Here is a 25996-nt window from a genome sequence, read left to right as displayed (position 1 = left end):
TTTTTCTGGACCCACAAAGATGTAATCACAAAGAAGGCACGCCTCAACTTTGAGAAGTTTAAGGAGATTCGGCGTGTGACCGAAGCAAGCTTTCACTGATGCACTGTAGAAAGTATCTTGACTGGTTTCATCACAGCCTGCTGCGGCAATTCCATTGCACAGAAAAGCAAGGGGTGGCAGAGTGGAGACTCGGCCCGTCCACCATTAGAATGATCTACGTGATCCTATTATAAAGGATTCCCACAATCTGAACCATGCCTTTTTCTAGCTGCTACTGTCGAGCGGTGGGCGCAGAAGCCTGAAATCCCACAATATCAGGTACAGGAATAACTACTTTACTATAATCATCAGGTCTTGAACCAATCAGCACAACTCTAATCCCACCTCAGTAACAGAACACGAACAACTACCTCTAGCACTATCATGGACGTGTCTCCATTTTCTTCTTACATTCATTTCTTGTTTTCACCATCTCATTTACGTATAATTATGTTGGGTGTTGTCTGAGACTACGTGCTCGTGATGCTGCTGCAAGAAGCTTTTCATTGAACCTATACCTCATTGTACTTGTGCAAATGACAAGCTTGACTTAACCCAAGCTCGCTATGTTAAAATTGGATACCACAGTTCTATATCAGTGACTACATTGTTTCATTTCCCTATTCTCACCAATTTCAGGGGTTGTGAAAGATACTTGTTTTATCTGATTATCTCAATAACATAATATTCAAATCAAAATTATGTTATTAAAAGATTTTCAACCTTGGTACAAACTAATGTACAGGAGGTACATTAAAAATAACTATAATTCACTTGTTTGATACACAAACAAAATACAAAAGAAAACATTTTAATAGCATCGATTACGTTCAAAATATTTAAATATCCCAATTCCCAATATTTTATTAATTCTTGATAAATGTGAACAAGACCAATAAATTGTAGAATTATATGCATCTTTTCATTTACATGGGATGTAACGCTTAATACATATAAATATAAAAATAAACAAGAGAAACCTACATGGTACATCCTGAACGATTGGGACATGAAAAATTCTCTCATTACACTTGCTTCCTTCGCAACAACAGAAGAACACTTCAGGGCTCTCTTTTGTCTCGATACATTCGCCCCTATGAAACAGAATTACACAGTTGGCTTTGATATTTGCTCAGACTAATTGTTGCTATAAAGCATATTTATTTGGTGGAAAACGATTTAAATATTTGAAAAATTCCAGTGCAAAAACAACTCTAAGTAAACAAGAAATAGAAGCATCAAGTAAAAAAGAATTGAACAAATTATGGATAAGTGAAAGGGAAATCATGTTTGACTAATCGAATGAAATTCTTTCACAACATGACGAATAAAGATAAGGAGAAACGTAAATATAGTTTAACTGTATATCAGAAGACTTTCTGTAAAGTTTCACAAAACCAACTGGTCAGGGGACCTGGAATTGGGAGTAAATTACGAGGATTGACAGAAAGCAGAAAAATGGGAATAAACAGGGCTATCTGGTTGGTAGTCGGTACCACAAAGGACAGTGCATGAGCCCCAGGTATTTGCAATATACGTCCATTGAATTGGCAGAGTGGACAAAATGTCATATTCCATCAATCTCCATCTTGAATATATTCAGTGATGGTGCCTCTGCTGTTACTATGATGCGTTACCACTTCCTTATTAACAGATACTAACATTTTTCCTACTTCTGATAATTAGATAACTGGCCCGTAGTTCTGAGTTTTCCTTTCCCTCTTCTTAAATGGCAAGTTTACATACACCACCTTACCAATCTGGGGAACCATGCTAGAAATATCTGTAATATTTGGAGTTCACAATCATACGGTCATAAATGATAAGAGCAGAACTAGGCCATTCAGATCATCAAGTCTATTCTGCCATTCAATCATGGCTGATCTATCTCTCCCTCCTAATCCCATTCTCCTGCCTTCTCCCCATAACCCCTGACACCCATACTTATCAAGACTCTGTCTATCTCTGCCTTAAAAATATCCATTGACTTGGTCTCCACTGCATTCTGTGGCAGAGAATTCCAGATTCACCACCCTCTGACTAAAGAAATTCCTCCTCATTTCCTTCTTAAATGAATGTCCTTTAATTCTGAGGCAATGACCTCCAGTCCTAGACTCTCCCAATAGTGGAAACATTCTCTGCACATCCACTCTATCCAAGCCTTTCACTATTCAGTAAATTTCAATTAGGTCCCCCTCATCCTAAACTCCAACAAGTACAGGGCCAGTGTTGTCAAATGCTTATCATATGTTAGCCCACTCCCTCCAGGGATCATTCTTGTAAACCTCCTCTGGACCCTCTCCAGAGCCATTACATTCGACCTCAGATATGATGCCCGAAATGGCTCACAATACTTCAAATGCAGCCTGCCAAGAGCCTTGGAGCCTCAGCATTACTTCCCTATTTTTGTATTCTAGCCCTCTTGAAATGCTCGCATTGCTTTTGTCTTGTTAACTACCCATTCGACTTGCAAATTAACTTTTTGGGAATCCTGCACCAGCACTCCCAGGTCCCTTTGCACCACCGATTTCTGGATTCTCTCCCCATTTAGAAATTTGCCTATGCCTTTATTCCTACTATAAAAATACATGGCTCCACACTTTGTCACACTATATTCCATCTGCCACTTCTCTGTCCACTCTCCCAACCTGTCCTTCTGCAGAGTCCCTGATTTCCCTGCGCTACCTGCCCCTCCATCTATTTTCGTATCATCTGCAAACTTGGCCACAAAGCCTTCAATCCCCTCATCCAAATCATTAATATACAACGTGAAGAGTAGCGGCCCTAGCTCCGACTCCTACAGAAATTCGCTAGTCACTGGCAGCCAACCAGAAAAAAGCCCATTCATAAGCTTGGAATAGGGGTTTCTCAACTCTCAGTTCCACTGATCTCTCTGAATATATATTTTTTAAACCAATGGCGATTTCTTTCAGCTTGGCATTCGCTCTGGATTTGTTTCTTTCTCCACCATTTTCAATAATGTTTTGTGTTTTCTTCCATGACAGAAAATGAATATTCATTTAATTTTTTCTCTGCCATTCATTTCCAAATATCATTTCTTCAGTCTCAGCCTGTGAGGAATACACGTTAAACTTTTTTCCTCTTTATATCATAGAGGCCTTTGAGGATTCTGTATAAAGATGGAAGCAACCATATTTAGCCTACTTGTCATAGCAGTTCCAATCATCCAGCCAGCAGCCTCCTTTCACAATTTCAATGGTACCAGAGGAGTTCTTCCACGTGGCATAACAGTGTCCCCGTTTATCTTTTTCTTCAACGCAGTTCTCAATCCCAGTGTGATTTGTTCGGTCTTTCTCCCTATTTGCATTATAGATAATGCATACTTGCTTCTCGGATCGACCGAGTATAGCACCTGAAAGAAAATTTTGGTTGGGTTTAATAATATAAACAACAAAAAATCAATGGTATATTGCATCAAATACTACCTAATAGGATTGAGATAAAAAGATGTATCATTGGATAAAGTATTTTTCCCATCTGGATTAATTATACAATTAAGCATTTACATATGGAATGATCAAGCATGTATCCTCGCAAAGATGGTAATGGTAATAATTGAATACAGTGCCCAAATATTTACCAAACCAAAAAATATATAGTATATCAATTCTGCATGTATGTATAAACAGAATTCTTATTTCAGGTGCACCAGTTGCACATTTACTATATTATTCAAATAGAATGTTAATTTCAATCTGAATTCTCCCTTTGCTGTCGAGGGGTGATAATTGATATCACAATTTAAACTCTAACAGAAATATTTTCACTCAAAATTTTCTAAAGACTATGATTAGCTGGGATTACAAGCTTTATCTACCATTTTTACCAGGGAATCTACACTTAATGCCAGAAAACAAAATTTACATTTGGGGCAGGGATTAAATAACTTTCTTGAAACTCAAGCAATTCACAACTGCACATCGCTTCCTAGTACAAGATCTTACCAAATTGCAAGATAATTTGCGGACAAGTTAAAATTGTGTGCAGTATCAACTTTCTATGAATTATTGGTCTGGAGTTTGGGATGGATAGACATTTGGCAAACCCCAGAAATTTGCAAGATGGAGCCCAAAGACTCCACGATCATTTAAAGCTGTTATGTCTTCCAGAAGGCACGGTTGGATGGTTGTACCCAAAAAATAACAATTTATGCAGGACACTACCATATTAGATAAAGTCAAATCTTTGTAATAAATTAACCAATAGAAGCTTCAAATTTCAGTTGAAAATTAAATTGTTAAATATATGCTGTGATACGTTTTTCTGATGTGACTAAATTGGTAGACAGCATTTCAAATTCAGAAAAATGAATTGTCTAACACAACTATTTTGTAAACTAAAACAAATTTGCAATCGTGACCACCCCAAGGTAAAAAAATTAACACACACATAAAAGGTTCTTAGTAAGTTGTATGCTATATTAAAATTATAGCAGCAAACACATGTCTTCTGAATGTTGCTTACTGAAGTTAAATTAAAAAATGAGCAATTTTGCAGTTTCTACGACTTCCAATTGGCATATAGTTGAATGGTTAACAACCAGCTGTTGTAGGACTTGGCAGTCAAACCACAAGTGTTTGATGAAATGGCCACCTGATCTATTCTTAGCCTCATCAATGTAAATGAGACCATATTGGGAAAACGGAATGCAACAGATAAGGTTGGAAGAGGGCATTAAGAGATCAACCATTTTGGTGCATGCAGATGCTGCATGATTCGCTGAGTTCCTTCATCAGTTTGTTTTTTGCTCAAGATTCTGGCATCTGCAGTTTCTTGTACTTCTACTTCAACCTTTTTATGGGAATGTTGACCAAAAATTGAAAATTGTTCATAATTTTCTTTGTTTACTGCTTATTGATTAATGATTGAATGGCAAGTAGCGTGGTGAAAATAATAAATTTCAAATATAACATTTATTGAAAGGGAGCTGATATTGTGATTAACACAAAGAACACAACCTGTCATTTCAGTTCAGTTTTTTTTTAAAATACTGACAAAGAACAGCTCAAAATAGGATATCTATATTCTATATATTATTATATTACTAAAACACACAAAATATACAATAACTCCGCCAAAACGGTACACGACAGCACTCCAATTTTAGGCCCACCTTACTCACCAGTGTCCTTGATGTGCATCAGCTCAGTTTCGTTCAGATTGATGTTATATTTTTCAAGTTATTGACACTTAAATGAACTTAAAACAGTGCTCCCACTAGCCGACCGCGCCTGCGCAGTTGGGGGATGCCCGTCAATGGCGCAAAATGACGCTGTCTCACTGCGTGCATTGGGCCCGGTCTCCGCGCCTGCACAGTTGGGGCCTTTGCCGATTTTTTCCCGCCATCTTTTTTTTGTTTTCGTGTCTACATGCCCGGCCTCACAACGGGGACCCAATGGCTCCACAGGTACGTTTTGTTCTATTTTACAAATGCCTCCACGGGTCCGCTATTCACTTTATTAACTTTAACTTAATTTCTGCCGTCAATTTCACAACTTTGAACGCGGCAGTCACGCCTGCACAGTCGGTGTCCGTCAGCCGCTCATGCGCATTTTGGTGGAAAATTGCTTTGGGGGAACAGGACCCAACGGGTCCGCGCTTGGTCTAGTATAAAATAAAGTTTTCATTGCAAGGTAAGTCGGCAGCATAGGAGAATCTAGAGTTCGTTGCCGGGTAATCCACATTTTGAACAACCATTCATATGAAATCGGACCGCATCTTGCAATTTGTGAAGAATTCAAATGTTGGGAAGCAAATATTCTCTATTCAAGAAACATGGTTAAATCATATCACTACAGACATACTTGTACAGATAAGCATTTTTCCGGGTGAAATTTCACAACACATTTCTCAGAAGCATATTTAACATGTGCAGCAAACTGCACAATTCCAACCATGGTGACAAGTATAACTTTGTTTTCAACTTTCCCCTCTCACTTTACAGCCATACCCTCTAGCATTTGACATTTCCACCCTGGGAAAAGCACTGACTACCAGCCCATTACAGGAAGGATGTGGAGACTGGAAAGGGAGGTTTACCAGAATAATACGTGGATTAGAGATCAATAGCATTTCTCTGGAATGCCAAAGGTTGTGGGGAAACCTGATAGAAGGGTATAACATTATGAGAGGAATAGATAGGGTAGACAGTCAGAACCTAATTCCCAGGATGGAAATATCAAATACTAGAGAGCCTAACTTTCAGGTAAGTGCGGCAAAATTTAAACAGCATGTGCGGGGCAATTTAAAAAAAAGAGGCTGGCGAGTGCCTGGAAGGTACTGCTGGGAGTGGTGTTGGAGGCAGATACGATAGTGGCATTTGGATAAGCATGTGGAAATGCAGAGAATTGAAGGACATGTGCATGCATATACTATACTTAAGGATGCAGGATATCCCACACTTACCATGGCTACCTTTGACCTATTTATGCATCCATAGAAAAAACTCTTACAGGTTGGTTTGTCATTACAAGTTTTCTCTCAAATTAATTTTCTTCCTTATGATCTTTTAGTCTTTTGTTACTGGATCCTAAAAAAACAACTTCCTCGTTCTCTGGACTACCAGATGCCTTTGCCACGTTATGTGCACTATAATCAGCGTATATGGACATTATCTGCAATGATCCAACATTCAAATATCTGCCTCGTTCCATTTGAATCACAAAAAAAGATTAATTTGTTACCAGCAGCTAATATCACAGGCAGTTCAAATTTTTAATATGCATTGCCAAGTTAGCAATTTCTCCAAAATTATACCATGTAGATTTTTTTTTTAAGTGAGCAGAGAAAAAGAATTTAGACCTATTTGAAGTCATCTGATGTACACGCTTGCCTATGGTGAAAGTTAGATAAAGGTTAGTTAAATAAAGGTATATACTAAAAAGGAAGGTACTCTGAATAACTCTTCGAAGCTGGTTTTCGGATCAACATCAATAGTTTATTCTATAGTAATTACGTCGGCATCCTTATTTATATCTTGCAATTAATGTAAAAACTGGAGGTGGTTCCATATTTGCACTAAAAGGCTTGTTTGTAATGGAGATTTTAAAACAAACATTTTTAGTATAACATCTTCAAATTCAAGTATAAACTCAGGAAAAGTTACCATTGGGAATAGTGCATTCCTTCAGAGTGTATTCCTTCAGAGACAAAGGAAAATATTGTTTATATGTACTGATGCCAGCATTAGCCAACATTAATTGAAGTAGTCAGGTATATCCCCAGACAACAAGTCATAAAATACAGAATCAAATATTTTTAATCAAACCTGAGAGTGCTTCACTTAGTTAAACAGCACGGAAACAGTACATGCCAACGAAGTTGGCCTCCTGAGCTAGGCCCATGTACCTGCATTTGGCCCATAACCTGCATTTGGTCCATAACCCTCAACTAGCAATGTTACAAATTTTTGAGATTTTAAAAATCAAGTCTGCAATTTACCCCATCAGATAAAGCTTAAAAAGAAGTTTAATTTGACACCTAATTCACATTTATATCTTCAGTATTAAAAAAGTTATGGCTATTTTCATACTCGGAAATTTTGTAATTAGTTACAATTAGGTAACTAACTAATTATATGCTTTAATTTCAGGTCATCCAAGTAAGATTGTTTCATATTGGTTTCAGTTCTCTTAATTTTTAACAAAGTTATGGGCTTTTGACTGTCCTCGATCACAGCTTTTGGGTTAAGTTAATGGAAAAGCAATTAGCAAGGTGCTAATTTCAGAGTATGAAAATGGCCATAACTTTTTTAATACTGAAGATATGAAAGTGAGTTAGGTGTCAAATTAAGCTTCTTTTTATGCTTTATCTGATGGGATAAATTGCAGACTGATTTTTAAAATCTCAAAATGTTTTAACATTGCTAGTTGAGGGTTATGGACCAAATGCAGGTTATGGGCCAAATGCAGGTACATGGGCCTACAGTATTGCCCCCTCCCCCCATTTATAAAAAGAACATTTGCTCAAGCTGCACGCTACTATCTCAGGTATCTAGCACATACCCCTGCTTTCATTGGCACTCTCGCAGCAATGAAACAGTGATCTCATTGCAACTTCCATCACATCCAAAAGCAGGTGATGACACAGACCAGAGCATATGATCTGTCAACACCCAGAGCAACCGATGTTAATGGCCCACGCTTACTGTGTTGTTCTGGGTGCAGCCTTATGCTTCCACCTTAGTGTTGAATGCCACACTACTTGCCACACTCACGCAAATTCAGCTCTCAAAGCGTAGCCACTGCACATTCTTTTATGGCTCACTTCATGCCAAGCCATACTCCTGTGAGATCATTCCAATTGTTTCCTCTTTATGGGAATGCCAGCAGAGAGCAGAGTCATCCGCCAGGTTTGCAGCACAGCAGTGGGGAGGACAGGGATTTGCACCATGTTTCCGATACAACTGCACAGTGATGCACGTGTAAAATTACAACTTTAACTGCGGATTCCATTGGTACCTTAATTCCTGGGAAGGCAACCTGAGCAGTATATGAAACACAGAATGTATCCTTCCTAAAGTGGAGAATCCAAACCAGAAATGAATAATCTATGGAGGCGTGGCTAATAATCTTAACACAAAAATCAGTGAACGAATATGTTATTATGTGAACAAATAATCCATAGTCATGTACCTGTAAACTGACCCTTATTCATTTAATGTCCCTAGCTTGCCATACCATTTCTATATTTATTTCACTACACTTTGACTCGGTCTATATTCGAAGATGTCGATAGTGTGCAAAATTTAAAATCACTCGTTTGTCATTTTTAAATGCATCAACGATACTGTTATTTGTTAATTCACCCTTTCACAATTTATTTTCAAGTGTTATGTTACTAAATTGATGTTACACCCATACTCCTCTCTATTTTTGTAAAATATAGATCAGTAATATAGATTATACTAGACTAAGTGGGACCTGTTGAGTCCCATGTTCACACGGGAGGACTGGTCCCCCAACGCAATATTCCACCTCTCCACCAATTCCAATATTGGTGGCCAGTGGGGGGGGGGGCACTTTCTGGAGTACTAGTATGGGTGTTGTGGACTGAATGGACTGGTTTCCAGAGGGCTAGCAGGGCTCGATATTAACGGTTGCCCGGGTGCCATTGACCACCCAAAGTGCCGCCGGGCAACCTAAACGCCATTTTGCCCGGCTTGGCACTGCAGATACTGGTTTATACCGAGACACAAAAAACTGAAGTAACTCAGCAGGTCAGGCAGCATCTCTGGAGAATAGGTACGTGACATTTCAAGTTGGCGGAGGCTGTAGTGCGGGGCAAAGATACTAGGTGCGGAGTGACGAAGGGTCGGAGCGAATGACGGGCCTTGCACAGAGGCAGCAGCGACCGCGCCATCGGCTCCATGTCCTCCCGCACCCCGCCCGCCCTGATAGCGGCCGCTGCTTGCAAATCCACTAACGGCGCTTTCAAAACAAACCCTCCCGCACACCGAGCCCAGGAGGAGGGAGGGAGGGGGAGGCCCCCCTTCCGCTGTCTGAAGCAGCTGCACCGCTCGGCCCCGCACCTTGCTGTTGGCTGGCGGAGGGGAGGCGGTGGCGATGAGATCCCAACTGCCTCCCCCTTTGTCGGCGGCACTTGGCGGTGGACAGGGACGGCCAAGGCAGCGGGTCGATGTTGTCCGAAGAGCACTGACCTTCCTTCCTCCCCACCTCCTCTGCCCCATTCCCCCCCCCCCCTCTCTCTCTCGTACGCCCCCCTCCAAGCCACTTATCCTGGGACCCCTCCTCTCCATCCCGCACTGATCCTCATTACCGCCTCTCTTCAGTCCTCACTGATATCCCCTGTGCTCCCCTCCCCATCTCACCCCCCCCCCCTCAATCTATTAATCACCCTACCCACTTGCATTGATTCTCCTGCCACCCCCCATCCATGCTACACTGGTCCCCCAATTCATCCTGCACTGACCTCCCTTCACATCCATCCTGCACTTCTCCCATTCATACTGCACTAAACCACCCATTCATCCCGTACTGACCCACCCTCCATTTACCCTGCACCAATCCACCCATCCATCCTGTAGTGATCTACCCATTCATCTTTTACTGATCCCCCATTCATCCTGTACTGATCCCCTCATTCATCCCGTACTACTCGCCCACTCATCCTATACTGATCCCCTCATTCAGTAGTGGTCCCCCATTCATCCTGCAGACACCCTGATCCACACTGTACTGACCCCCCCCCCCCCATTCATCCTGTGCTGATCTCCCCCCCCTATCCATCCTGTACTGATCCCCCCCCCCCATTCAAGAAGAATGGGGGGGGAACAGTCTGAAGAAGGGTCTCGACCCGAAACGTTGCCTATTTCCTTCGCTCCATAGATGCTGCCTTACCCGCTGAATTTCTCCAGCATTTTTGTTTACCCCCATTCATCCTGTACTGATGTCCCCCCTTCATCCTGTACTGATCCCTCCCCCCCATCCATCCCGTACTGATCCCCCCTTTCAACACCACTGACATCCCCCATGCTCTCCCCTCACCATTTTACATACTCCAACCAACACGTACTAATTCACCTGCCTCAATCCATCCATTCCGCACCGATTGCCTTCTCAACCCTCAACCCCCCCCCCCCCCCCCCCCCCCCCCATCTATGCACCCCACACTGATTCACACACCCCCTGACCCTATTGTGCTGGAAATGTCTTCAGAGCGAACATTGACTATGTTTGATAACGGAATGCAATCAAATGTGTTTTAATTCCCAATGTTATTATTTGTTTTAGTCCATAAAGATGGATTAATTAAATTGTGAACACGTGAAACATTAAAACCGGTGTTCGATTGTCACTGCTACCGTTGACACATTATTACAGAATTAATTTTAACGGCAAATCAATGGTCTTAATATGGAGTATCAGTACTGTAGTTATTTAATAAGCAACATTCACAACTATACGTTGGATATATCCAGGTTTTACTTCTACAGTCGGTCATATACATCACAAATTTGGTCAGGAGATATTTCAGTTGAAATTTTAACGTTAATTCTGAAGTGGGAATGATGGAAACAGCGTTTATCAATTTTTTTTAAATCTGGCGCGTACAAACTGGGTATCTTCATTGCTGTTCACAACACGTACATCTAATCTGAATGTCCGGTAATGTGGCGTTTTGACACCTTTAAACATATTACCAAAAGAACATTTGCTGCAGTTATGTCCTTTGGCCATCTCTTGTCAGTTAGTGTAATGTTTAACCTGTCAGATGGGTATAGTCGGTTTTAACAGTTATTATCATAAAATGCCTTTAGAAATTTCCATGCAACCTGTATATTTTGTTATGGATAAATTATGTGGGAAGCGAGAGTGTTTCTGTGCCAATAGCAATAACGACCCATGCTATGGCCATGTCATGGTAATTTTCGGTCCTTCACTGAAAACATGCTTGCATCAATCTGTAGTGTGCATGGTTAAGCATATATGTTACCATGGTCCAGGATTTATTGACACGGGTTGATCATACGCTGAATAATCCAACCACATTTTTGTTTGGAAGTGGAAAGAACTAATAGAAATTGCATTAATTGCAATGTGTAAAAAGAGTTGAGATATTGTATTATAATTTTGCTGCATGTCATTGTGGTATATATCATGTCTTGATTGGTGAATATGTTTAGTTTGTGAGTTATTTGAAGCAGAAATAATATGTGAATGTAGACAAAAGTGCTGGATAAACTCAACGGATGCGGCAGCATCTATGGAGCGAAGGAAATCGGCAACGTTTCGAGCCAAAACCCTTCTTCAGACTGATGGGTTTCGGCCTGGAACGTTGACTATTTCCTTCGCTCCATAGATGCTGCCACACACGCTGAGTTTCTCCAGCACTTTTGTCTACCTTTGATTTTCCAGCATCTGCAGTTCCTTCTTGAACATAATATGTGAATGCTTCATTGAGCATAATTCTTGGGACTGGTAACTACGCACTTTGTCCGAGCACATTATCGCACGCCTCATGCAAACCATCTTAAATGACCACCTAAACTGTCATTTGGCAACTTAAAAAGCTGTCAAGGTTGCCCGGCTGGCAACAGGGAAAAAAAGTTGTGAGAGCCCTGGCTAGTATGGACGTTGTGGGCCAAATGGATGATTGGGGTGGCAGCTCAGCCACTCAAGCCTGATGTGCTGGCAGCTCACTCACAGCTGGTGGGCTGGCAGTTGACTCACGGCTATTCCTTGAAATTCCATTTCAAGCAGAGTGCAAGGCCACCAAATTCAAATGCAGTTTCCTACCATTTCAATCAGTGTGCAAGGCCACCAAACTCAAGTGCCGTTTCATACGACTTCAAGCTGGTTGCAAGGCCATCAAATTCAAGTGCAGTTTCCTACCACTTCAAGCAGGGTGCAAGGCCACCGAATTCAAGTGCAGTTTCCGACCACTTCAAGCAGGGTGCACGGCCACCGATTCAAGTGCAGTTTCATACCACTTCAAGCAGGGTGCAAGGCCACCAAATTCAAGTGCAGTTTCATACCACTTCATGCAGGGTGCAAGTCCACCAAATTCAAGTGCAGTTTCATACCACTTCATGCAGGGTGCAAGTCCACCAAACTCAAGTGCAGTTTCATAACATTTCAGGCATAACAATCCACCATAAAACCACACAAAACACCACACTCACAGTTCAGTAGAAATTCAGTGTGTTCAGTTGATTCACAGCTCAGACAATCGTGACCTCTCCCATCCCCATCTTGCAGTGACTGAGCCACACACACACTTCCGGGTTTTATAATCCCTCCCCCCTCCCACAGGAAGGGGCGTGACCTTCATGGCGTGATTGGCAGGAGAGGGGATTTATCGCAGTCGCTGCCTCAAAAAGGCTGGCAGTATCATCAAAGACCCACACCATCCTGGCCACACACTCATCTCCCTGCTACCTTCAGGTAGAAGGTACAGGAGCCTGAAGACTGCAACAACCAGGTTCAGGAATAGCTACTTCCCCACAGCCATCAGGCTATTAAACCTGGCTCGGACAAAACTCTGATTATTAACAACCACTTTCTGTTATTTACACTTTACCAGTTTATTTATTCATGTGTGTATATATTTATATACTATATATATTTATATATTTATATCATGGTATATGGACACATTTATCTGTTTTGTAGTAAATGCCTACTATTTTCTGTGTGCTTAAGCAAAGCAAGAATTCCATTGTCCTATACAGGGACACATGACAATAAACTCACTTGAACTTGAACTTGAGATTCTCAACATATTTCAAACACTAATAACACTTTTATTTTTCATTGATGGGAAGAATCCTCTGCACCTGATGAGCAGAGCGGGACTGAGTAAGATGGCCAAAAATCACAGCCGTAAGTGGTAGCATTTTATCTAAATTCAATATACAGTGCAAACAGGAAGTTGTTACTTTAGACTTTTAATCGTGCTTTGGTTCAAACCAACCACCACCAACCGTTTGCTGTGCATGACCCAAAACATCACCCATTCCTTCTCTCCAGAGATACTGCCTGTCCCGCTGAGTTACTCCAGCATTTGTGTCTACCTTCGATTTAAATCAGCATCTGCAGTTCTTTCCTACACACTTTGAGTTAACAATTCCTTTTCATTCTGGTGCAAAGAAGCAAGCTTTCTTTCAAATTATTCCCAATTAGTAGCATTTAAAATCCACCAGGAGATATGTTATTTCTCACCAATGGAGGTAGAAAACCTCCATGACAGTAGCACCCATAATATAAACAAATGTCCAATGACAATTTCCCCATAGTCCCAAATTGTTGGAATACAGTAAACCCTCATTATAACAAACCATGGGGAGGGGGGGCAATGGAGTCAGTTATTGCCGATTCTCCACTATAACCGAGTAAGGTATTATCATTGTATAAGTAGTAGAAACAAACAACTGCATTTGCTAGTTAATACACAAAAAGGCACAATGTGCTGGAGTAACACAGCAGATCGGGCAGCATCTCTGGAGAACATGGATAGGTGGTGTTTCTGGGTCGAGACTCCTTTTCAGACTATAGGTCCAGAATTGGGCCTGGAATCTAGGGGAGTTGACTGTCGCCACCGAGGGAAAGGTGAGGGTTGAAGGAGCCAATGACACGGCTCGAGGGACGGAATGAAAGTAAGGGTGGGTGGTGGTGACGATAGGAGTGGGAGACCGTACCATGAGCGGCCGGAGAACTTCGATCTAATTGTCCTATCCTTATTTAGACTTATCTAATTGCTAATACACAATAACCAATCAATTTTACTTAGATATTCATGGCAGAAGATAACATACAAAATTTACAGTCTTGAACAAAGGTAGAGATGACAAAATCATGGAAAAATAGATTTCTGGAAATACTCAAAATAGCATCATCATCCAAAAGGATTGAGAAAAATGTGTTTTGTTACTCCAGATGGATCTTTCCTCTGGTGTTCAAATTGTTGAAGTACTTAGCATTTCATTGCAACAGTAACAGGACTTGCGGCTATATGGCATAAAAAAAACTATTGATGTAATTAGAATGCAAAAAACAGTTCGCTGTTAAAACAGATTAACTCAAATTATGACAAGTACATTGGAAATGAAGTTCTAAAAATCTGTGTGACCTTTCAGGATGAGGTTGCTTCAACTATGCTCATACTTCCAATAATTGAACACACTCCAAAGGCGTACACAATGAAAATATAATACAAAGAATATAAAGCATGGGACAGAAGTCAGGAGCTTTCCACATTCAGCAGAACTTTGAATAAAATGATCTTTAGCAGATAATCTTAATAGGGTCGCAATTTAATTAAATGATATTAACGAAAGGCTGTAGGAAGTACAATAATATTAGATGCAATTAAGATGTTTCATTCATTTCATTGTCAGTCAAACCAGATGATCACGGTTATAAAATACACCAGAACTGGTGTAAAACGCATAAAGTGCATGTAATTACCCTCAACACTGCATTTCAATTGTCATTTTTGTTTTCTCCTTAGTAAAATGACTACCATTCATTAAACTGCTGTACTGTACTCCATCTTCAGTGCTAACTGATAAAACAAGGTAGATCTTGCCAGATCCACCCTGGTACTCAAAAATCCCTATCCATGATCTTTGCACTTATCTAGCACAAATGCTCACTCTGATCTCCCTCAATTTGCAATCATGAAGTTCCATGTTTCTCCATGTTGAAATACATGCTCATAGATCCCTGGAGGCAGCAGTAAAAAGATTGTGGCTGTAGTGGCATAGAAGATACTTATCTTTACTGAGAATAGAGAGTTCATGTTGAAGCGTACATAACCCTGGTTAGAATCAGGTTGAGCATGATGCCTTTGTTCAAGTCACCACCCCACAGGAAGCAAATGACAGGAAAAGAGAACAAAAAGTGGTAATTTATGTGGAATTTTCAGTGTTAATTGTAACATGAGATTGGATAAACTGGGATTGTTTTCTTTACAATTAAGAACCCCAAAAGAGAAATATAAACAACTTTTGAGAAGCTTATTAATGATGAATACTTTGACAAAGTGGTTCAAAACTGGGGAGCATATATTTGAGATAACCGCTAGGAGGATTAGAGGAGGGATGGGAAAATGAGGAGAGCTGAAACTTACTGCAGGTAAAGATGTTGTTAGCAAAAAACAATCAAATATTTTGTTTAAAAGTGTATGAATGAGCATTTGAAAGATAACCTACAGATCAATGCACTGAAAACAGAAATATGCAGAGCTGCCAATATGCAAAATAGCCTTTTGAGATTTAGATTTGTAAATCCATAACATCATTATCCAAAATGAGGAGCATTATCATTTTATTTAAGTACAAATTTAAATAATGTTACTTTCTGAACTTCATATGTAGAAAATACGGCATACAAGAGTTATTTCAGGCCAATGACCTTTGATCAGAACTATGCAACATGTAGCAGATAACAGTTGTTTTCTCTATTACAAGCTTAAGTAAATATAAAGACAGGATTAAAGGGTGGAGAAAAAAAATCAAGAATCTAAAACTATGTTTTAAAAACTTAATGATAGTACCAAACTGCTGGAGTGACTCAGTAGGACAGGCAGCATCTCTAGAGAAGGAATGGGGGACGTTTCGGGTCGAGACCCTTCTTCAGACCAAACAAGAGCCCAGAAGCTAAAGGTCTGCACCTGAATTGAAGGAAACTTGGATCCTTCAATAGAGGATAAAGACAGGAAGGCCTATGGAAATAGAACAACACATGAAAAGGAGATTCATAAGCATTAGTTTGCAGTTCCTCCAGGTGACTTCGATGTAACCATTCTCCATTACCAGCTTTGATGTAAAGAAAGTCTGAAGAAGGGTTTCGGCCCGAAACGTTGCCTATTTCCTTCGCTCCATAGATGCTGCTGCACCCGCTGAGTTTCTCCAGCATTTTTGTGTTCCTTTGATGTAAAGAATAACTGTTCTGAACTTTCCAGTCTTTTGCATACACATTATTCATTTCCTCCCCCTACCCTGCAAATCTCCTATTTTTGCAGATATTCACTGCAGTGAAAATACACTTGACTTCCTCCTCCATTAAGGAAATGAACACATTTCAGAAATAATTTTCTTTAATTACTAAATTCACAGGCAAACTAAATTCTCAATAAGATAAATGCTCAAACATTTACTATAATGCATAACATTTTGGTTAGGCCAATTTGGAGTACCATTTGCAGGTCAGATCAACACATTACAGAAAGGGTGTGGACGTTTTTAACAGGATGGAAACAAAGTTCAAGTAAACATTTGCTGGATTAGTGTATTAACTTTAAGAGGTTGAACAAATTTGGGTTGTTTTCTCTGGAAGATCAGAAGCTGAGGGGCGACATGATAGTGAAATCGCTGTCAAAACATGGAGGGGACCGGGGGACAGAATTTCTAGGCGGCCGCTCGCGCATGCGCACACTCACACACATTTGCGAGACGTGCGCCCAGTGAACGGTAATTAGCTCGGGATTCTTCCAGTTTCCAGCCCCGCGACGTGGATGCTTCTACTACGGGGCCGTTACCATTAGAATGAGTCAATTACTGCAGATTAGTACCACAGATTTAAAAAACACTGGACATCATGCTGGACAAAATAATATATAACTGGACACTTTCAAGCAGCTTGGCCTGTCCTATATTATGTTGTCCACTGTCAAGCATGATGTCCAGTGTGTTTTAAATCTGTGGTAGTCGTAGTATGGAAACTGCGCAGATTACGTCGCCCAAGTGGGACAGGGCTTTAGCAACACTAGTCGGGAGAACAGTAGTCTCCAAGACAACGTTTGAGGAATAGTGTGTCACCTAAGATCAATATTAAACGGCTGAGAACCTGCAAAGTGGTTAAATGCTGACCACTGGAAAAGGCAGCGACCAGCTTTTCACTGCTATTAATTCTCAAGTCCATTTGTCCCAACGCGAGCTAAGAAAACGGGGCCAAACTGCTTTCCTCAACCCGATCGTTTCTGGTTCTGTTAGTTTTTGACCAGTTTTGTTTAATTCTGTCACTTGTTGCGTGTTAACATCTCGATCCCCCACTTCGTTGTATCGATTGAAACCGGTTTGGCTCCTAACTTTATTACACAGCCCACCAAAGACGACCACACATCATTGCCCGAATAAAGGAGAGCGATACAAACATCAGCGACCCCCGCTCTACCATATGTTGCTGGCTCCACAATAATAGGGAGAGCCGATAGTTCACAAATCACCTCAGTACGATTATATTTTAAGACGGGGAAGATGAATTGTGGGAACCGATATCCGCGAGTTGTTTCAAAACGGGCTGCACAAATAAGCCTTATTATAAAGATATTTAGTAAAACCATACTTAAACTTTCCTTTGTGTCACTTTGTTCACCATTGGAACTTTCCGCCCCCACAAGTTCTGTCCTCGCATTTACATCAATATTTATGTGTGAATTGTTAGTTTACGATTGTGTCTGTGTTTAAATTGTCATGTCAACTTTTTTATTTCCCCCAAATTAATACAGAGGCGAATAAAAATACATTGGAAGACCTGAACATAATAGTTGCACTTTCTCACCAATTTTAAGTTTAGTCAGCTATAGCTCGACTTCTTTAAAACATCGATATTTCAGTTAGAAGCTAAAACTGGAAAGTTTGTGTTTAAAAGCTGGTTACATTACAAAGTTCAAATTGTTAAATCATTGAAAATTTGCCAGAAGTTGTTTCAATTAGTAAATATGATTTCTGTTATTTTTATGACAAGTTTATCTAATGCACTTAAAACGTCGAAGGGAACTTTGACCCTAAAATGTACATTGGAATTAAGTTTGTTTCCTATCATTAATTGCAAACTGTAGAGCCGATGAATGTCGCAAGCCTCCCTAGCCCATCTGTAATGATATAAGTGCAAGTCCCGGGTAAAGTATATGATTAAGTAGCATTCTTTCATGGATGGTATCACTGAATAAGAACGGGCTGCTCGCACATAATATGGTAGATTTTCTGCAGTTACTTCCATGCAATAATATTCATACAAAATATAAAAAAGTGAAATGAGAAAAGATAGGTAGTTGATCAGCACTTAAAATATACATTTTGGAAAGTGGTACCGCATGAAAAATGAATGCAGTGTTCTTTGTCTCTCCTTTTGAGATGAAGTATTGTCTGGATGCCTTCTCTTCAAACATCTCCGCATTGGACCGTCAGACATTTCGCTGTTCACAAATGTCGCCTATTCCTTCTCTACGTAAATCAGCCTCCAAAGTTCAAATGATAATTGTGCCCGCGCCTGACAATTTTAAATGTATATCCCGTTAATTTTATTCAAAGGAACGCATCATACTTGGAGTAAGGTCAGTTCACAATTATATTATGAGGATTAATGAATGGATTTCGATACAGCAATTAATAGTGACAGTTAACACAGCGTTTTCGTGAACTGACCTTGCTTCAAGTATTTTGCGTTCCTTTGAATAAAATTAACGGGAGATAGACAATAGACAATATCATTAAAACACAGATGCATCGAGGCATTAAACAATGTGACACAATTATAATTACTAAGGATGCAGGAATGGGATATCGATAGCAGTTAACAGTCACATAGACAGTTAGCACAGTTTTTGTGAGTCAGAGGAATGCAGTGATGAACGAACGACTCGAATCGAACGTCTCGACTCTAAACGAACGACTACTTATTAAACCCGACATACCTTACAAAGCTTGTAACGTGAAGGGGACCATCCCCCACCTCTGAAAACATGGAGGGGACACGTCCCCCCTGCCCCCCCCCCCGGGTTTTCCCGCCAATCACTGATAGGTATATAAAATTATGAGAGGCATAGATAAAATAGATGAGTCTTTTTTCCCTAGGGTGTTAATCAGAATCCCTTATTGTGAACAATAGCTTAATATTTGCAGTATTCTATCTCAATCACCAATCTTTGGAAGATTATACTCAAGACCTCTGCAAATTCCTCCCCTCAGAAACCAATCTGGATTCAGTCACTTTTAATTATAACCAACCTTCTCGCCAGTTGCATGTTCCTTTTCCAAGACATATTTGTAGCTCTGCCTTGTTCTCTGATTAGCCCCATCTTTCCAGCTCACAGCAAATATGAGAAATGGATAAAGTCATTTAAAAAAAGTAAAAGAATTTTGGAATTTACAAGGGAAAGCAAAAACATTCACAAGGATACAGGAGGAATTTATTAAAATAATCCCAGGCATTATCGACTTTAGTTCGATGCATAGACTGGATAAACATACGAGTTTCTTCGAACAGGGAAAGTTGTGTAGGTATCTGCTAAAGATATATATTTTTTAATTGACATGTACACACGGAATAGATAGAAGCAGTTCCTATCGCTGAGTGTCGAAGAACTGGGAACGACTGCTATGAGAATCAAAAGTGACACAAGGAAATATTAACTTTAACATGTCAATTATTTACGGCCCAGAAAGCACTGTTAGGAGCAGAAATGAAGACAAATGTATCTATAGCAATGAAAAGGAATGGATAATTATCTAAAAATAATGTCTCCTGGGTTTTGGGAGAGGGCACGTGATTGATACTAGTGCATTCTATATCTATCTATCTATACTATTACTAAAACTCTCATCTTGTCCTCTTCTGGTTTGCGTTGTTTTTTAATTTGCGCAAAAACGGTACTAGGATTCTTTCGCCACCTTACTTATCGTTCTCCTCTGCTCCAAGCGCACCAAGTTTTGTTCCGATCAGTGGAATATTACAAAAGCTATGAAGGTTTAAAAAAATCATAAAATCAGCAGATTGGTCTTCTCGCCTGTCAATCACCATAATAATAATAATAAATTTTATTTATGGGCGCCTTTCAAGAGTCTCAAGGACACCTTACAAAAATTGAGCATGTACAGGAAAAACATGTAAGGGGAATGAAATAAATAGTAGAGACATGACTAGTACACAAAGTAAAGACAGAATTCAATACAAAACACAGTATGAGGCAATTAATGCACAGATGAAAAGGGACGGGGACGTGGGGCTAAGGATAGGCAGAGGTGAAGAGATGGGTCTTGAGGCGGGACTGGAAGATGGTGAGGGACACGGAATTGCGGATCAGTTGGGGGAGGGAGTTCCAGAGCCTGGGAGCTGCCCTGGAGAAGGCTCTGTCCCCAAAACTGCGGTTGGACTTGTGGATGTAGAGGAGACCGGCTGATGTGGATCTGAGGGACCGTGAGGGTTGGTAGGGGGAGAGGAGGTCAGTGAGATATGGGGGGGCCAGATGGTGGAGGGCTTTGTAGGTGAGGACCAGGATTTTGTAGGTGATCCGGTGGGAGATGGGAAGCCAGTGAAGTTTTTTGAGGACTGGAGTGATGTGATGCCAGGATTTGGTGTGGGTGATGAGTCGGGCGGCTGCGTTCTGGACCAGTTGGAGTCGGTTGATGTAGGTGGAGCTGATGCCAAGGAGAAGTGAGTTGCAATAGTCCAGTCGGGAGGAGATGAAGGCATGGATGAGTCTTTCAGCAGCAGGCGGTGTGAGAGAGGGTCTGAGTTTGGCGATGTTGCGGAGATGAAAGAAGGAGGTTTTAATGACATGGCGGATGTGAGGCTCAAGGGAGAGGGTGGAATCAAAGATCACGCCAAGGTTGCGGGCCTGGGGAGATGGGGAGACAGTGGTGCCGTCGATGGTGAGAGTGGGGTTATTGATTTTGCTGAGTGTGGCTTTGGAGCCTATGAGGAGGAATTCTGTCTTATCGCTGTTGAGTTTGAGGAAATTATGTTGCATCCAGGTTTTTATAGCTGACAAACAGGAGTTGATATGGGAAAGGGGAGGGTTGTGGGGGGATTTGGTACCAAGGTAAATCTGGGTGTCATCAGCGTAACAGTGGAAGTCCAGATTGAAGTGGCGGAGTATCTGACCAAGGGGGAGGATGTAGATGATGAAGAGGAGGGGGCCGAGTACGGAACCTTGGGGAACGCCTTGAGTGCACCAAGCCAGCTCGGCCGACCAGAAGCACCAACAGACGGCGACGCGTACGAAAACACCGCCGGGGACGCAGAGGTGGGTTAAAGGCCAGGTTAGAGCTAGCCCCACACAGGGTAGCGATTCCTAGCCTTTTCCTCGCCAACGTGCGCTCACTGGCAAACAAAATGGACGAACTCCGGCTAAGGATCACCTCCCACAGCTGGATCAAGGACTGCAACATCCTGATCTTCACGGAAACTTGGCTCAACACTGACGTTCCTGACAGCGCCATCCAGCTATCGGGGCGTCATTTACTCCGAGCGGACAGGACATCAGACTCCGGTAAGACCAGAGGTGGGGGTCTGTGCATTTATGTAAATAAAGCATGGTGCACGGACTCCACCATCATCGAGAGTCACTGCTCAGCTAACCTTGAGTTCCTCTTGGTTAGATGCAGACCGTTCTATCTGCCCAGAGAGTTCACCTCCACTGTTGTGACTGCAGCCTATATCCCTCCTGATGCTAATGCCAAGCTTGCAATGAAAGAGCTGCATACTGCCATTAGCAATCAACAGACGCACAACCCCGAGGCAGCCTTCATTGTTGCGGGTGACTTCAATCACTCTAACCTGAAGACTGTACTCCCCAAATTCCACCAACATGTCTCCTTCCCCACTAGAGTAGACAAGACACTGGACAAAGTCTACACCAACATGGCTGAAGCTTACAAAGCCATCCCCCTCCCCCACCTTGGTCAGTCTGATCACGTCTCATTGTTCCTGCTCCCTAAGTACTCCCCACTCATCAGACGGGTTAAACCAACTGTGAGGACAGTTAAAGCCTGGTCAGAGGAAGCGGACTTCACACTTCAGCAGTGTTTTGGAAACACTGACTGGAAGGCGTTTGCAGCCCAGGCCACCCTTGACTCCCACACGGACATTGATTCCTACACATCCTCTGTTCTGGACTTTATAAACTCCACCATCAATAGTGTCACCTCCCTCAAACAGGTGACCATATTCCCGAATCAGAAGCCATGGATGAACAGCGAGGTCAGGCTACTGCTGAAAGCACGGGACACCGCTTTCAGGTCAGGCGATGCTCGAGCCTACAGTTCAGCCAGGGCTAACCTGAAGAGGGGCATCAAGAAGGCCAAGCACTGCCATAAGCTCAGGATTGAGGAGCACTTCAACAACAACTCCGACCCCCGACGCATGTGGCAAGGCATCCAGGCCATCACGGACTACAGACCCTCCAACAACACCCCCACATCCAGCGACGCCTCCTTCCTTGAGGAGCTTAACCACTTCTATGGTCGCTTCGACAGGGACAATCTAGAGACAGCCATCAAGGCTGTGCTACCTGCCGATCACCAACCCCTCACACTCACCCCCTACGACGTATTCGTGGCACTGAGTAGGACTAATGCACGTAAAGCTGCTGGCCCTGACGGCATCCCCGGGCGCGTGCTCAGGGCCTGTGCTGCGCAGCTGACAGACGTCTGGACTGACATCTTCAACCTGTCACTTGCCCAAGCAGTTGTCCCCACGTGCCTTAAAACTACCTCCATCGTGCCAGTGCCAAAACACTCCACTGCGGCAAGCCTCAACGACTTCCGCCCAGTTGCACTTACCCCCATCATCACCAAGTGCATTGAGAGGCTGGTCCTGGCACACCTCAAAAGCTGCCTACCCCCCACACTGGATCCCTATCAGTTTGCCTACCGCAAGAACAGGAGTACGGAGGATGCCATCTCAACGGCACTTCACTCCGCCCTCTCCCACCTCGACAACAGAGACACTTACATAAGAATGCTGTTCATCGATTACAGCTCAGCATTCAACACCATTATACCATCAAAACTGATCACCAAACTCGGTAACCTGGGCATCGACCCCTCCCTCTGCAACTGGATACTGGACTTTCTAACCAACAGACCCCAGTCTGTTAGGTTAGACAAGCACACCTCTTCAACCCTCACCTTGAACACCGGAGTTCCACAGGGCTGTGTGCGGAGCCCCCTCCTCTACTCCCTCTTCACCTATGACTGCACACCTGTACATGGTACTAACACCATCATCAAGTGTGCAGATGATACAACGGTGATTGGCCTCATCAGCAACAACGATGAGTCGGCCTACAGGGAGGAGGTCCAGCACTTAGCAGCATGGTGCGCTGACAACAACCTGGCCCTTAACTCCAAGAAGACCAAGGAGCTCATTGTAGACTTCAGGAAGTCCAGGGGCGGCACGCACACCCCCATCCACATTAACGGGACGGAGGTGGAACGTGTTTCTAGCTTCAGGTTCCTGGGAGTCAACATCTCCGATGACCTCTCTTGGACCCACAATACCTCAACTCTGATCAAGAAGGCTCACCAGCGTCTCTTCTTCCTGAGGAGACTGAAGAAGGTCCATCTGTCTCCTCAGATCCTGGTGAACTTCTACCGCTGCACCATCGAGAGCATCCTTACCAACTGCATCACAGTATGGTATGGCAACTGCTCTGTCTCCGACCGGAAGGCATTGCAGAGGGTGGTGAAAATTGCCCAACGCATCACCGGTTCCTCGCTCCCCTCCATTGAGTCTGTCCAAAGCAAGCGTTGTTTGCGGAGGGCGCTCAGCATCGCCAAGGACTGCTCTCACCCCAACCATGAACTGTTTACCCTCCTACCATCCGGGAGGCGCTACAGGTCTCTCCGTTGCCGAACCAGCAGGTCCAGGAACAGCTTCTTCCCGGCGGCTGTCACTCTACTCAACAACGTACCTCGGTGACTGCCAATCACCCCCCCACCCCCCGGACACTTATTATCACTTATTATTATTTATTCAAATCATTTGCTATGTCGCTCTTCCAGGGAGATGCTAAATGCATTTCGTTGTCTCTGTACTGTACACTGACAATGACAATTAAAATTGAATCTGAATCTGAATCTGAATCTGAGTGACTGCGGCTGTAGCAGAGGTGTGGTTGTGGAGAGAGATGAAGTGGGATCTGTTGGAAAGGTAGGAACGGAGCCAGCTGAGTGCAGAGCCTTCAATGCCGAGGTCTTTGAGTCTGGTGAGCAGGATGTTATGGTTCACTGTATCGAAGGCTGTGCTCAGGTCGAGGAGGATGAGGATGTTGAGGGAACCAGTGTCAGCAGAGGTGAGGAGGTCATTGAGGACTTTGAGGAGAGCAGTTTCTGTGCTATGGAGGGGGCGAAAGCCAGATTGGAGGGGTTCAAGTAGGTTATACGCAAGGAGGTGGGAATGAAGTTGCGACGCAACGATACGCTCCAGGGTTTTTGAAAGAAAGGGGAGGTTTGAGATTGGGCGGTAGTTAATGAGAGAGGAGGGATCAAGACCAGGTTTCTTTAAGATTGGTGTAACGGCAGCAGTTTTGAAAGCGGAGGGGACAATTCCTTGGGACAATGAGGAGTTGAAGAGATTAGTGAGGTAGGGGCAGAGAACGGGGAGGCAGGACTTCAACAGGGGAGTGGGGAGAGGGTCGAGGGAGCAGGTAGTGGGTTTGGAAGAGCTGATGAGTTTGGAGATTTCAATAGGGGTGACCAGGTCAAACTGGGAGAGGAAGCAGTGTGGAGGAGGGGTAAGGAGGTCAGTGGAGATGTTGAAAGGAGGGGCCTTGGTAGGTGGTGGAGTAGATGCTGGGGAGTCGGGTACAGGGGATAAAGATTGATAGATGGTGCTGATTTTATCAGCGAAAAAGTGGAGGAATGAGTTGCAGAGAGCCGGAGTAGAGGTAGGGAGAGTGTTGACTCGAGGCTTGAGGAGGTTGCCCACTGTGGAGAAGAGGGTTCTGTGGTTTAGGCAGGGATCGGTGAATATGGAGGAGAGGTAGGCAGATTTTGCAGCAATGAGGGCATCTTTGTAGTCAGTGAGGTGGAGTTTGTAAGCTTCAAGGTGGACTGTGAGAGATGATTTCTTTATAAGTCGTTCGAGTTGGCGACCAGTCTGTTTCAGTTCATGAAGGTAACGCCCCTTCCAGCACCCGCTGTCAATCACCGGGGCGAGGAGAATAAAATCCCGGAGGTGGGGCTGAGTCCAGAGTCCATGAGTGATTCCAGAGTCCATGAGTGAGAATCCAGAAGCCGTGAGTGAGCCCAGCCCCGCAGCCGCCCAGCCCGAGAGCCGCCCAGCCCGAGAGTGGCCTAGCCACAGAGCCGCCCAGCCCAGTTAGTTATACACATCCCATAGGAACTTGAAGGGATGGTCTCCTTCGCAGTGATTCTGAACTCCATAAACAATGTGCATAATACACACACAGAAATCATTGCAATATGGCGACACTATTATCTTTATTAAAACACAACCGCATAGATTGAAACATCTTTTCCTCGCAGTATATAATTACATAGAGACTACAGAAATGGGCAAGCCATTTAGCTCATCAAATTTATTCTACATTCAAAAAGGTCAGGGCTGACTGGTGGTCTAACTTCATGTTCAAGGCTTCGGTGTTTAAAATCAGCAAAGGAATTAATTCAAGACTTTTTTTTAAATTGACATTTCTTCAATTCCATCTTGTTCAGTCCAACTTCAAA

At 42.7% G+C, this 25996-nt stretch overlaps 1 protein-coding gene across 2 annotated transcripts in view; it reads right to left on the bottom strand.

Moving 5' to 3' along the window:
- acvr2a (activin A receptor type 2A) overlaps positions 1-25996 on the bottom strand; it is a 114049-nt gene that overhangs the window by 34984 nt on the left and 53069 nt on the right. For both annotated transcript variants that reach the window (XM_033024712.1, XM_033024713.1), the window contains exons 2-3: positions 3205-3412; positions 1024-1133 (exon numbers count right to left, since the gene is read on the bottom strand). In XM_033024712.1, coding sequence (XP_032880603.1) covers positions 1024-1133; positions 3205-3412 — 318 coding nt within the window. The remainder of the gene's footprint in view (positions 1-1023; positions 1134-3204; positions 3413-25996) is intronic.

Source organism: Amblyraja radiata, chromosome 7 (assembly GCF_010909765.2).
Source record: "Amblyraja radiata isolate CabotCenter1 chromosome 7, sAmbRad1.1.pri, whole genome shotgun sequence".
In the NCBI taxonomy this organism is placed as follows: domain Eukaryota; kingdom Metazoa; phylum Chordata; class Chondrichthyes; order Rajiformes; family Rajidae; genus Amblyraja; species Amblyraja radiata.
The sequence above is the reverse complement of the archived record's forward strand: the minus strand, read 5'-3'. Positions and strand labels throughout refer to the sequence as shown.